Source organism: Coregonus clupeaformis, chromosome 11 (genome assembly GCF_020615455.1).
Source record: "Coregonus clupeaformis isolate EN_2021a chromosome 11, ASM2061545v1, whole genome shotgun sequence".
NCBI classification, from domain to species: Eukaryota; Metazoa; Chordata; class Actinopteri; order Salmoniformes; family Salmonidae; genus Coregonus; species Coregonus clupeaformis.
This window is the reverse complement of record NC_059202.1, coordinates 17,066,429-17,079,579: the sequence shown is the minus strand read 5'-3', so window position 1 is coordinate 17,079,579 and position 13,151 is coordinate 17,066,429. Positions and strand designations below refer to the sequence as shown.

General features: G+C 41.8%; 1 protein-coding gene across 1 annotated transcript; it reads left to right on the top strand.

The window, feature by feature from the left end:
• Positions 1 to 11,749, top strand: LOC121576635 (aspartate aminotransferase, mitochondrial). The gene is made up of 10 exons (XM_041889940.2): positions 1 to 228; positions 1,186 to 1,342; positions 1,537 to 1,665; positions 1,764 to 1,823; positions 1,936 to 2,097; positions 2,222 to 2,326; positions 9,042 to 9,192; positions 9,316 to 9,481; positions 9,577 to 9,727; positions 9,921 to 11,749. Exons 1-10 carry the CDS (start codon positions 149 to 151, stop codon positions 10,041 to 10,043), a joined length of 1,284 nt encoding a protein of 427 aa, XP_041745874.1. The 5' UTR covers positions 1 to 148; the 3' UTR covers positions 10,044 to 11,749.
• The last annotated feature ends 1,402 nt before the right edge of the window (positions 11,750 to 13,151 follow it).

The window sequence follows — 13,151 nt, the reverse complement described above, 5'->3', positions numbered from 1 at the left end:
AAACCCCACTGAAGAAGAAGAAGAAGAAGAAGAAGAGGTTGCGCTGCTGAGCACTGGTGGTGTGCTGCAATTTACAGCTGATCTAGCTAGTACAGTGTGTGGGAACTCAGGAAACCGTTTTCCGTGCGTGTTGTCTTGAGTACCAGCAATGGCCTTGTTGAAATCTAGCAAGATAATTTCTACCGTCGGGGTTCACCCTCCATTGGGTGTACTCTCCATTCGTGCCAGGTAAATTGTACTCCGAGAGTACTGCTTTATTGTTGTTTTATTGACTAGTCGGCTAGTTAATGTTAGCTAGCTAGCTCAGTTAGCTGACAGCCATAGACAACTTGTGCAGAGCTAGCTAGCAGACGAACGACCCTTTGACTTTCCCCTCAAAGGGAGCAGGCTTGCTTGCTAGCTAGCTCAAGACAAATGGACAGCTAGCATGTTAGTTAACTGTTTTTCACAGCCATGTCCAGGTAATTAGCAAAGTAGCCAATGATGTGACGTTAGTTAGCGGATTTCATAGGCCTTGTGAGGCTGGTTGGCTATTTGCAACCTCGCCACACAAACCAAGGTTGTTCAGTAGCTAGCTGGCAAGCTAACTAGGATCCAACGATGTGTTTTGGCAGCTAACTGGTTACCTGATAGCCACAGCTAGCTACATTTTTTTTTTTTTTTATGTTGGAGGAGTTGAAACAGCTTTGTTAGCTTGCTACACACTAAAGTCAAAGATTTATCTGACAGTGCTAAAGTCACAAAACACTAACTAGTTAGTTTGTATTATGTAGCTACAAGCTAGCTGGCTGGGCATGTAGTGCTTTCCCCCCTCCACATGACTGGTCAAGCATGTTTCATTACTGTACTACTGCTGACCACTGAAAGAAAGCTAGGCCCATCAAAATGTAGTCATTGATGCAATAAATGATGTATGCCTATGGACATAATGTCATCCTTGCAACATTAGTGGTTGGTTGTTGATGCTGCACACAGGTTATCCAGCATTCCTCTGTGTGAAAGCAGACTTTAGCTTAATCAACTTCAGACTGTTAGGAGATTACCACCACCTAATTTGGATCAAATCCTACTTAGTGCAAAGGTATCAGACTACTTAATTGGGTGTAAATTGAGTCGATGCAAGTCTGTGATTTACCGGCTCTATCTTCTACGGGGTGATTCAATCTACCTCCCCGACTGTTTCAGCTCATGGTGGTCCGAGGTGCAGATGGGTCCCCCTGACCCCATCCTGGGGGTGTCGGAGGCCTACAAGCGTGACACCAACCCTAAGAAGATGAACCTGGGTGTAGGAGCATACCGTGATGACCAGGGCAAGCCATATGTCCTCAGCTGTGTTCGCAAGGTGTGTTCAATCACTGCTAGATGATTATGATGATAATGAATCATTATATACCTCATAACTTGATAAACTAACAACTTTTACGAGAGACTAGAAGTTAAAAAGACGTCAGCCTAGCTGCCTACAATCGCTTTGACACCGAGAACAACAGACTTAACTAAAAACCTTGGCTTGACTTTGACCCTCTGTATTCTTAGGCTGAAGCTCAGATTGCTGCAAAGAAGCTGGACAAAGAATACCTGGCTATTGGCGGTCTGGGGGACTTTACCAAGGCATGCGCCAAGCTGGCTTTGGGAGACGACAATGAGGTCATCAAGAGTGGCAGGGTAAGTCGAGCTTTTCCTGGAACCTCAGACATCCTGATTCTACAGCACAGCTTTAGAAGCCTTATTTTGACAGTTTGTTGTTTATTCCCTGTTCACAGAACATCACTGTCCAAACTATTTCTGGAACTGGGTCCTTGAGAATTGGAGCCAACTTCCTGGTAAGAGCCCTGATCCTTTTGCTTTTTTACAGATCTAACCATCATCATGAAGGCTTATGAATGACGGTCTCTTCTTTTCCCTAATTTCTTTGTTCCTGCACCCCTCCCTCAGTCCCGTTTCCATACAGAGGCCCGGGATGTGTACCTGCCCAAGCCCTCCTGGGGGAACCATACACCTATCTTCAGAGACGCTGGGATGCAACTGAAGGCCTACACCTACTATGACCCAAAGACCTGTGGCTTTGACTTCCAGGGAGCCCTGAATGACATCTCTGTAAGACATGGCACAGAAGCCTAATCTCCCCCTACCAATGTGTATACATTGTACTCCCCCTATCAATGTGTACTTCAAGTAGCTGCTGGGATCAACAAATGTGTTATTGTTTCCTCTTATTTAGAAAATCCCTGAGAAAAGTGTCATCATGCTTCATGCCTGTGCCCACAACCCCACAGGAGTGGACCCTCGGCCAGAGCAGTGGAAGGAGATTGCTAACCTGGTGAAGGTAAACACAGCTAAATATAAAGTGCTGTAGTAGGGTCGTTCCACAAAATGAGTGCCTTTTGCGTCGCTTTGATATTTTAGGTAGAAAGTGTGCACAACATTTTTTAAAGCCTGTTAAATTAAATGAAGTGCCCTTTAATATAGACCATATGAACAATTCTATAAATCAGATTTGTTATATGAATAAAGACTTGCTAAAGTGCCAAAAACCAGAGTTTTGACATGTCCCTATGTGCACCCTCGGTGACTTCTAGGAAGATTTTAACCCACGATTTAATGTGAAACTTGTCCCTCATTTTAAGGTCAACCCTGTTACGTGAACTGAACTCTCATTTTAATATGGTAAAACTATTCCTTTAAAAAATTGTTTTAAAATAAACATTGAACATCTAATAGTCAAATCATAGTGTAAAAGCAGGTGAGCTGGTTCTACTCTTTTTTGGGCAATTTTCTGGTGTTTTGTGGAGGAAAACTGAGCGGGTGGAGTATAACACGTCAACCATGTTACCCATAGATAGACAGGCTAGAAATGTTTTAACAATAATCTCTGTTGCACACAACAAGCTTCCATTCCCCCTGTCACAAGGGGATTTATGGCTGATTTGAAGATGAAATCGTCAACCCTGTTACGGTCAACGCTGTTACTGTACAGGTTTTTTTCTGGATCAAAAAAGGGGCTTAGGTGGTGGGCATGGCAATGGGTGCGGCCGGCCCGTTGGCGCGGCTGAATTTCAGAGAACATTTTAGAGGCCCCCCATCTTGGTGTAGAATATTTAGCATTTTTAAAGCACATTTCCTGTAATTCTATTCATTTTGCTATGGCTATTGCTGTGTTCTTTTGCTTAAACATAAAACAAAATCAATACGGCTAAATTAATTGTTTTGGGAATTTTCCATTCTCCCTGACTGTGTTACTTGAGCTTTTATTTTGGTGACTATTAGTTCTCAAAGATTATATTATTTAACAAAATATATAGGTAATTATTTTCTACATTATATCTGGTTTTAGTCGTTTAAGTTTACACTGGTGGTATTCAAGTGGTGGAACGACCCAGTAGCCCTATGAAACCTAATTCGATCCACCAACCAGGCCAAAATACAGTGCCTTAAGAAAGTATTCATACCCCTTGACTTATTCCACATTTTGTTGTTAGACTGAATTTAAAATTGATTTAAATAAATAACATCTCACCCATCTACCCCATAACGACAAAGTGAAAACATGTTTTTAGAGGTATTTGCAAATTTATTGAAAATGAAATATGTCATTTACATAAGTATTCACACCCCTGAGTCAATACATGTTAGAATCACCTTTGGCATCGATTAGTGCTTTTTGAGATCGGTTTGATTATTTAAAAAATATTCACGGATTTTGATTATTTGGGTTGAATGCTGTAACACAATTAATAAATGTCCCATGATGGTAGTGACTGCTCATTACAGCTAATCACTTAACCATAATTTATTCACTTTAATAAAATATTTAATTGTGTATTATATTTGTTTTATTTGATGACTTTATTCTTTAATTCCAAGTCATCTCATCTGTATAGAGCTGCTGCATATGCTGTCTGGCAAAATCACTATTTTGTAGTTCTCCAAAGTAAATAAGGCATACATTTATGACTGCTGAATACCAACTATAAATCACTTAGATCATGTATTTTCAGGTAGAGCAAGGTTCGCACAAGGTGCTTAAAGTACTTTAATTTGGCACTCTGAAATTCAAGTACTGAAATACCTTGAAAATCAGACATTTTCTGAAGTTGGTACTTAAAAAATACTTGAATTAAAATGAGAGGAGAACAGAAAGTGATCAAATATGTTAATATAAAAAATATTAGAAATGTATTGGTCTTAAGAATTAATTTCTAAGCAGACTACTAAGTTTTATTTCCTCACGTATTTCGTGCGCTGGTTGCCAGGCAAGCTCGCTCATTCCACCCACACTGCCACTCAGCCAGACAAGTACAGAACTGACTGATTCAGCGCCGCCAAACGTCACATCGATAGCTAAAATCCCGGGCAAATGTCGCTTCAACCCTGCCTGCAGGATATTGATGTTTATGAATGGTTTTGCCAGACCCATCCAGGGATGTAGTAGAAGGTAAGCACCGTTTACGCACCTTTTTATTTGTGAAATAGCGTTCACTTGCCTTTTTATTTAGTTAATTATCGCTTACCCACTTATTATTGCGTTCCAAGCGTTGACCAACGCTCAGAAGGCTTCTTGATCTGAGTTCTAATCGGGCCTACCTCTGTGAACGAGTGGAATCATGAATGATTCATGTATGCTCGTTATGTTCCCTACTCCCCTGGATTTGCATACACCAGAGCAGTGTTTCACAATCCTGGTTCTGGGGGACCTAGATGTAAGGCTTTGTTTAGTCCCGTGTAGCTCAGTTGGTAGAGCATGGCGTTTGCAACGCCAGGGTTGTGGGTTCGTTTCCCACGGGGGACCAGTATGGGAAGAAAAAAAATGGATGCACTCACTAACTGTAAGTCGCTCTGGATAAGAGCGTCTGCTAAATGACTAAAATGTAATTAGCCTTTTTAGCAGTGCATTCACTCACCACTCTGTCCAACAGGAAACTCCACACACGACATAGGCCGAGAGGTGAAACAAACCTCAGCCCAGACCTACAGTGGCAAGTGGTAGATGCCGCTGACAGTGTGTGTGTGTGTATATATATATATATATATATATATATATATATATATATATATACATACATACATACATACATACATACATACATACATACATACATACATACATACATACATACATACATACATACATACATACATACATACATACATACAGTGGGGAGAACAAGTATTTGATACACTACCGATTTTGCAGGTTTTCCTACTTACAAAGCATGTAGAGGTCTGTAATTTTTATCATAGGTACACTTCAACTGTGAGAGACGGAATCTAAAACAAAAATCCAGAAAATCACATTTGTATGATTTTTAAGTAATTAATTTGCATTTTATTGCATGACATAAGTATTTGATACATCAGAAAAGCAGAACTTAATATTTGGTACAGAAACCTTTGTTTGCAATTAGAGATCATACGTTTCCTGTAGGTCTTAACCAGGTTTGCACACACTGCAACAGGGATTTTGGCCCACTCCTCCATACAGACCTTCTCCAGATCCTTCAGGTTTCGGGGCTGTCGCTGGGCAATACGGACTTTCAGCTCCCTCCAAAGATTTTCTATTGGGTTCAGGTCTGGAGACTGGCTAGGCCACTCCAGGACCTTGAGATGCTTCTTACGGAGCCACTCCTTAGTTGCCCTGGCTGTGTGTTTCGGGTCGTTGTCATGCTGGAAGACCCAGCCACGACCCATCTTCAATGCTCTTACTGAGGGAAGGAGGTTGTTGGCCAAGATCTCGCGATACATGGCCCCATCCATCCTCCCCTCAATACGGTGCAGTCGTCCTGTCCCCTTTGCAGAAAAGCATCCCCAAAGAATGATGTTTCCACCTCCATGCTTCATGGTTGGGATGGTGTTCTTGGGGTTGTACTCATCCTTCTTCTTCCTTCAAACACGGCGAGTGGAGTTTAGACCAAAAAGCTATATTTTTGTCTCATCAGACCACATGACCTTCTCCCATTCCTCCTCTGGATCATCCAGATGGTCATTGGCAAACTTCAGACGGGCCTGGACATGCGCTGGCTTGAGCAGGGGGACCTTGCATGCGCTGCAGGATTTTAATCCATGACGGCATAGTGTGTTACTAATGGTTTTCTTTGAGACTGTGGTCCCAGCTCTCTTCAGGTCATTGACCAGGTCCTGCCGTGTAGTTCTGGGCTGATCCCTCACCTTCCTCATGATCATTGATGCCCCACGAGGTGAGATCTTGCATGGAGCCCCAGACCGAGGGTGATTGGCCGTCATCTTGAACTTCTTCCATTTTCTAATAATTGCGCCAACAGTTGTTGCCTTCTCACCAAGCTGCTTGCCTATTGTCCTGTAGCCCATCCCAGCCTTGTGCAGGTCTACAATTTTATCCCTGATGTCCTTACACAGCTCTCTGGTCTTGGCCATTGTGGAGAGGTTGGAGTCTGTTTGATTGAGTGTGTGGACAGGTGTCTTTTATACAGGTAACGAGTTCAAACAGGTGCAGTTAATACAGGTAATGAGTGGAGAACAGGAGGGCTTCTTAAAGAAAAACTAACAGGTCTGTGAGAGCCGGAATTCTTACTGGTTGGTAGGTGATCAAATACTTGTGTCATGCAAATTAATTACTTAAAAATCATACAATGTGATTTTCTGGATTTTTGTTTTAGATTCCGTCTCTCACAGTTGAAGTGTACCTATGATAAAAATTACAGACCTCTACATGCTTTGTAAGTAGGAAAACCTGCAAAATCAGCAGTGTATCAAATACTTGTTCTCCCCACTGTGTGTGTGTATGTATGTATGTATATATATATAATTTACTTTTGTCATTTAGCAGACGCTCTTATCCAGAGCGACTTAGTGAGTGCATAATTTTTTTTTCATACTGGCCCCGCGTGGGAATCTAACCCACAACCCTGTACGTACGTACGTACGTACGTACGTACATACATACATACATACAGTGAGGGAAAAATGTATTTGATCCCCTGCTGATTTTGTACGTTTGCCCACTGACAAAGAAATGATCCGTCTATAATTTTAATGGTAGGTTTATTTGAACAGTGAGAGACAGAATAACAACAACAAAATCCAGAAAAACGTATGTCAAAAATTTTATAAATTGATTTGCATTTTAATGAGGGAAATAAGTATTGGACCCCCTCTCAATCAGAAAGATTTGTCTCCCAGGTGTCTTTTATACAGGTAACGAGCTGAGATTAGGAGAACACTCTTAAAGGGAGTGCTCTTAATCTCAGCTTGTTACCTGTATAAAAGACACCTGTCCACAGAAGCAATCAATCAATCAGATTCCAAACTCTCCACCATGGCCAAGACCAAAAAGCTCTCCAAGGATGTCAGGGACAAGATTGTAGACCTACACATGGCTGGAATGGGCTACAAGACCATCGCCAAGAAGCTTGGTGAGAAGGTGACAACAGTTGGTGCGATTATTCGCAAATGGAAGAAATACAAAAGAACTCTCCCTCGGCCTGGGGCTCCATGCAAGATCTCACCTCGTGGAGTTGCAATGATCATGAGAACGGTGAGGAATCAGCCCAGAACTACACGGGAGGATCTTGTCAATGATCTCAAGGCAGCTGGGACCATAGTCACCAAGAAAACAATTGGTAACGCACTACGCCGTGAAGGACTGAAATCCTGCAGCGCCCGCAAGGTCCCCCCTGCTCAAGAAAGCACATATACATGCCCGTCTGAAGTTTGCCAATGAACATCTGAATGATTCAGAGGAGAACTGGGTGAAAATGTTGTGGTCAGATGAGACCAAAATGGAGCTCTTTGGCATCAACTCAACTCGCCGTGTTTGGAGGAGGAGGAATGCTGCCTATGACCCCAAGAACACCATCCCCACTGTCAAACATGGAGGTGGAAACATTATGCTTTGGGGGTGTTTTTCTGCTAAGGGGACAGGACAAGTTCACCGCATCAAAGGGACGGTGGACGGGGCCATGTACCGTCAAATCTTGGGTGAGAACCTCCTTCCCTCAGCCAGGGCATTGAAAATGGGTCGTGGATGGGTATTCCAGCATGACAATGACCCAAAACACACGGCCAAGGCAACAAAGGAGTGGTTCAAGAAGAAGCACATTAAGGTCCTGGAGTGGCCTAGCCAGTCTCCAGACCTTAATCCCATAGAAAATCTGTGGACGGAGCTGAAGGTTCGAGTTGCCAAACGTCAGCCTCGAAACCTTAATGACTTGGAGAAGATCTGCAAAGAGGAGTGGGACAAAATCCCTCCTGAGATGTGTGCAAACCTGGTGGCCAACTACAAGAAACGTCTGACCTCTGATTTGTCAAAAAGGGTTTTGCCACCAAGTACTAAGTCATGTTTTGCAGAGGGGTCAAATACTTATTTCCCTCATTAAAATGCAAATCAATTTATAACATTTTTGACATGCGTTTTTCTGGATTTTTTTGTTATTCTGTCTCTCACTGTTCAAATAAACCTACCATTAAAAATTATAGACTGATCATTTCTTTGTCAGTTGGCAATTGTACAAAATCAGCAGGGGATCAAATACTTTTTTCCCTCACAGTAATTAATAACTTCACCATGCTCAAAGGGATATTCAGTGTTTATTGTTTTATTTTTACCCCATCCACCAATAGGTGCCCTTCTTTGCGAGGCATTGGAAAACCTCCCTGGTCTTTGTGGTTGAATCTGTGTTTGAAATTCACTGATCGACTAAGGGACCTTACAGATAATTGTATGTGTGGGGTACAGAGATGAGGTAGTCATTCAGAAATAATGTTAAACACTATTATTGCGTCCTTGCAACTTATTATGTGACTTAAGCACATTTTTACTCCTGAACTTATTTATGCTTTCCATAACAAAGGGGTTGAATACTTATTGACTCAAGACATTTCAGCTTTTAATTTTTTATTAATTAGTCAAATGTGGGATATTGTGTGTAGGCCAGTGACACAATCTCAATTGAATCCATTTTAAATTCAAGCTGTAACACAACAAAATGTGGAAGAAGTCCAGGTGTGTGAATACTTTCTGAAGGCACTGTATATAACAAGTTCTCTCATAATTTCCTTTCTTCCAGAAAAGGAACCTCCTGGTGTTCTTTGACATGGCCTACCAGGGCTTTGCCAGTGGTGATATTGACCGTGATGCCTGGGCTGTCCGTTATTTCATTGAGCAAGGCCACAACATTGTGCTCTCTCAGTCCTTTGCTAAGAACATGGGTCTCTATGGTGAGTTATGATAATCGCACTGGTCATGTTTGAGGATAATGTTTTTGGGAAAACAAAATACCTTATTTATTTATTATTTAAGCTAAGCAACATGCCTTGTGTGGTGGTGTGTGATGTCCTCAGGTGAGCGTGTTGGGGGCTTCACTGTGGTGTGTAAGGATGCTGAGGAGGCCAAGCGTGTGGAGTCCCAGCTGAAGATCCTCATTCGGCCCATCTACTCCAACCCTCCCATGAACGGAGCGCGCATCGCTGCCACCATCCTCAATACACCAGACCTGTACAAAGAGTGGTGAGTAAGCGTCATCCACGAAGTGTCATATTTCAATTGTGCCTCATAGCCAATATGATATGGGCCCAGCTGAGTCATGGCTGTTCTCTTCCTAGGCTGGGGGAGGTGCATGGCATGGCCAACCGCATCATCACAATGAGGGAGCTGTTAGTGGCCAACCTGAAGAAGGAGGGCTCCACTCAGAACTGGCAGCACGTCATTGACCAAATTGGCATGTTCTGCTTCACAGGGCTGAAGCCTGAACAGGTAGAGTAACTGTGTGCTGATACTCTACACTGTCTCATAATATAGTATGTGATTTCCATTGGGTCACCTACTGGTAAGGAATCAATGGATGAAACATTGAACATGGCTATACTATAAGTATCTGTCTAGATATCAAATTCCTTAATATGCAGTTGATGAGTCATAATGAGTATAACTATTTCAACTTGTGCAGGTGGCGCGCCTCACGAAGGAATTCTCCGTCTACATGACAAAGGATGGGCGTATCTCCATGGCTGGTGTCACCTCTGGCAATGTGGGTTACCTTGCACAAGGTATCCATGCAGTGACCAAGTGAGATGGCTGACCAGGAGTCACACCGTAGTCCCCACCAGAGGACAGAGGGGTGGTAGCGTCAGACAAGAAAAACTAAACAACCTTTATGTAAATCAACCCTCTCCTCTGCTTTCCTTTAGGGAAAGACCCAAAAGTAATAAGATATACCATAGGGTTATTTTTGTTGGCATTTTCTGTTGGCATTGTCTAGATATTGTATGTTGGACCATCTGTGACTAGGTTTTTAATGTGGGTTCCCTGGAAAAATATCCATTACCCTCCCTCAGACATACATGCAGTGGTCATGAGCTCAAAATATATTGTGTAAGTCATACTTGACAATGAAAACTAACAAGCACAATATCACTGTTTGGAATCATGTCCTATAAGTCCTCTCACTTGGCTTGAGCACACCCTGTCTCTAAGAACTGTGCTCAACTATTGGGTGTGACATGGAACTCCAAAGTAATAATGATTAAGACATTTCTCTAGAAAATTATTTACTAAAGATACTGTCTCTCTTTCAGGTAATTTTATTGAAATGTGCGTCTAATTTATTAAGGATTAATTTACAAAACCTCTTTCAAAAAGGTGCTGCAAACCTTTGTTTCAACGTTATAATGCCAGTGGAACCTTTCTAGGTGATGGTACTGGAGTCATGGCACTTGTTTTATGTGGGACGATATGTGCTGCATGGAGTCACTGATTGTGATGATCAGCCAGCCACAATGTGTGCTAAGGATGTTATTTTGCTGTTGTAACTTATTGTAACGGATGAGCACTGTCTACCAATCAACAACTGCCACATCTCCCACTGATGTACCATGTAATTAAATATAACTATATTATATAAATCTATCTATGGGCTGTACACAGTATACTGTATGAACTGTTTTGACTCTCAATTAGCAGGAGCATGAAGGGTGTTTCGTTGCTTGCACATTGCTTTGTACTCCCATACCCCGTCATTTTCTTGACCATCATTGAAAGTCAAATGTAATGCACCTTAAGATGCCCTCTGACTTTTAAATGGTGTACATCACAGGCTGCTGGTGGCACCTTAATTGGTGAGGACGGGCTCATAGTAGTCACTGGAACGGAATAAATGGAATGATATTGAATGCAGCAAACACGTTTTCCATGTGTTTGATACCATTCCATTCACTCCATTCCAGCCATTATTATGAGCCGTTCTCCCCTTCAGCAGCCTCCTGTGGTACACATTTCTGAGGGGCCATGGAAAGCACAGTTCAGGCGACCGGTAACACTTTCCCTCAAAGCCAAGCATTGGCTTGAAATTCAGAGTTATGGTTTTTACTTTGTGTTGTGAAAGAACAAGATTAATGGTGGGCTCCACCTTGTACATTATGGTATGCAGGGTCACAAATGTTCTAAAGCATGTCAGTAGAAGCTTTGAAAGGGTTTTCAATCACCTGCTCTGTTGAAGTTCCAGAACTCTGACACCATGTGGTCTCAGGAGTTAGAATTATTTTATTTTTGCACATTTGGTGGAGGCATCTGTTTCTGTTCCGAATAGACACTGATTTGAACTACTGTACCCCTGATCTTTTTCTGGCCAACATCACTATCCACTTCTGTTTCATGGATTCATTAAACTGAAGTTCATTTGAATGGTACTAATCTGATCATGATTATGTTTCTCAGAAGATGTTATTAATGTTAGACCAGTGTAAGTTATCACTGTAAAATAAAGATGGTTGCACAGTTTGTGTAAATGTCAGTTTCTTCATTTTCAGCAATGATTCAAGCGCAAAGTAAACTGTATTAGTGAGAAGGTAAACGTTTCTTACCACGGTCGGTCCGGCAAAAGGGAAAGGATAAGGCGCTTTCGGCCTAATACTATTTTTTTTTTTTAACTAAATGATTACTCACGTTAGGCTACATTTGTTTTCCATTATGTGCTATATACGCCTACTATTGGTGTGGTTATTGCAACGAGATGCGCGTAAAATGGCTTACCATTAAATCTAAACCACTGCAGTAAATCATTGTGTACTGTAGAGTCAGTAGTCACTACAGTGCATACGAAGAAATAGCCCAAAATAACTAATGACTTCTCATAATAACCATGAGTTGTGCTTTTAAACGTTAAAGATGACTGCACCCAGCGAGGCCTCGGTCTTCAAATAGTGGAAAGTCTGGTGATGCGAGCTCTTCTCCGGGTAAGATTATTGCCAGAAACCTAGCCCAAAGGCCGGCAGATGGCGAAATTGAGTCGTTTCATTTTACCGACCAAAGCGAATGCCTGCAGCCAATGATACACTTCCCCGTGGACCAGTTCATACATAACACAATCTCCATTCAGGATGCAAAGGCGTCGATTTCCTCCTTAACTCGATTTAATGGCAAGAAAGTGGAGAAAAATAACTGGAAAAATATGCTACTTTCTTTATGAAACACCATTTCCCACCACTATGCTAGAAATAACAATAACGCATATCATATGTGTTGTCCATAATTGGTGGATTGACTGAAAAGGATCATGGTTAATTTCTACACTACACCTGGAAGCCACTACCCTGGTGATTTGGAATATCACCATGGATGATTTTATAAAGTTGATGGTTTGCACGTTTATGCTTTGACTATGCAAAGTTGAATGTGCAGTGGGGAAAAACAGTATTTAGTCAGCCACCAATTGTGCAAGTTCTCCCACTTAAAAAGATGAGAGAGGCCTGTAATTTTCATCATAAGTACACGTCAACTATGACAGACAAAATGAGAAGAAAAAAAATCCAGAAAATCACATTGTAGGATTTTTTATGAATTTATTTGAAATTATGGTGGAAAATTAGTATTTGGTCAATAACAAAAGTTTCTCAATACTTTGTTAAATACCCTTTGTTGGCAATGACACAGGTCAAACGTTTTCTGTAAGTCTTCACAAGGTTTTCACAAACTGTTGCTGGTATTTTGGTCCATTCCTCCATGCAGATCTCCTCTAGAGCAGTGATGTTTTGGGGCTGTCGCTGGGCAACACGGACTTTCAACTCCCTCCAAAGATGGTTAGGCCACTCCAGGACCTTGAAATGCTTATTAAGAAGCCACTCCTTCGTTGCCCGGGCGGTGTGTTTGGGATCATTGTCATGCTGAAAGACCCAGCCACGTT

Bases quoted from the DNA above. Each gene is read 5' to 3' on its own strand.
- LOC121576635 (XM_041889940.2), top strand. From the start codon at position 149: ATGGCCTTGTTGAAATCTAGCAAGATAATTTCTACCGTCGGGGTTCAC. The intron at 1,343-1,536 runs GTGTGTTCAATC...CTGTATTCTTAG, and splicing joins TCCTCAGCTGTGTTCGCAAG to GCTGAAGCTCAGATTGCTGC. The intron at 1,666-1,763 runs GTAAGTCGAGCT...CCCTGTTCACAG, and splicing joins AGGTCATCAAGAGTGGCAGG to AACATCACTGTCCAAACTAT.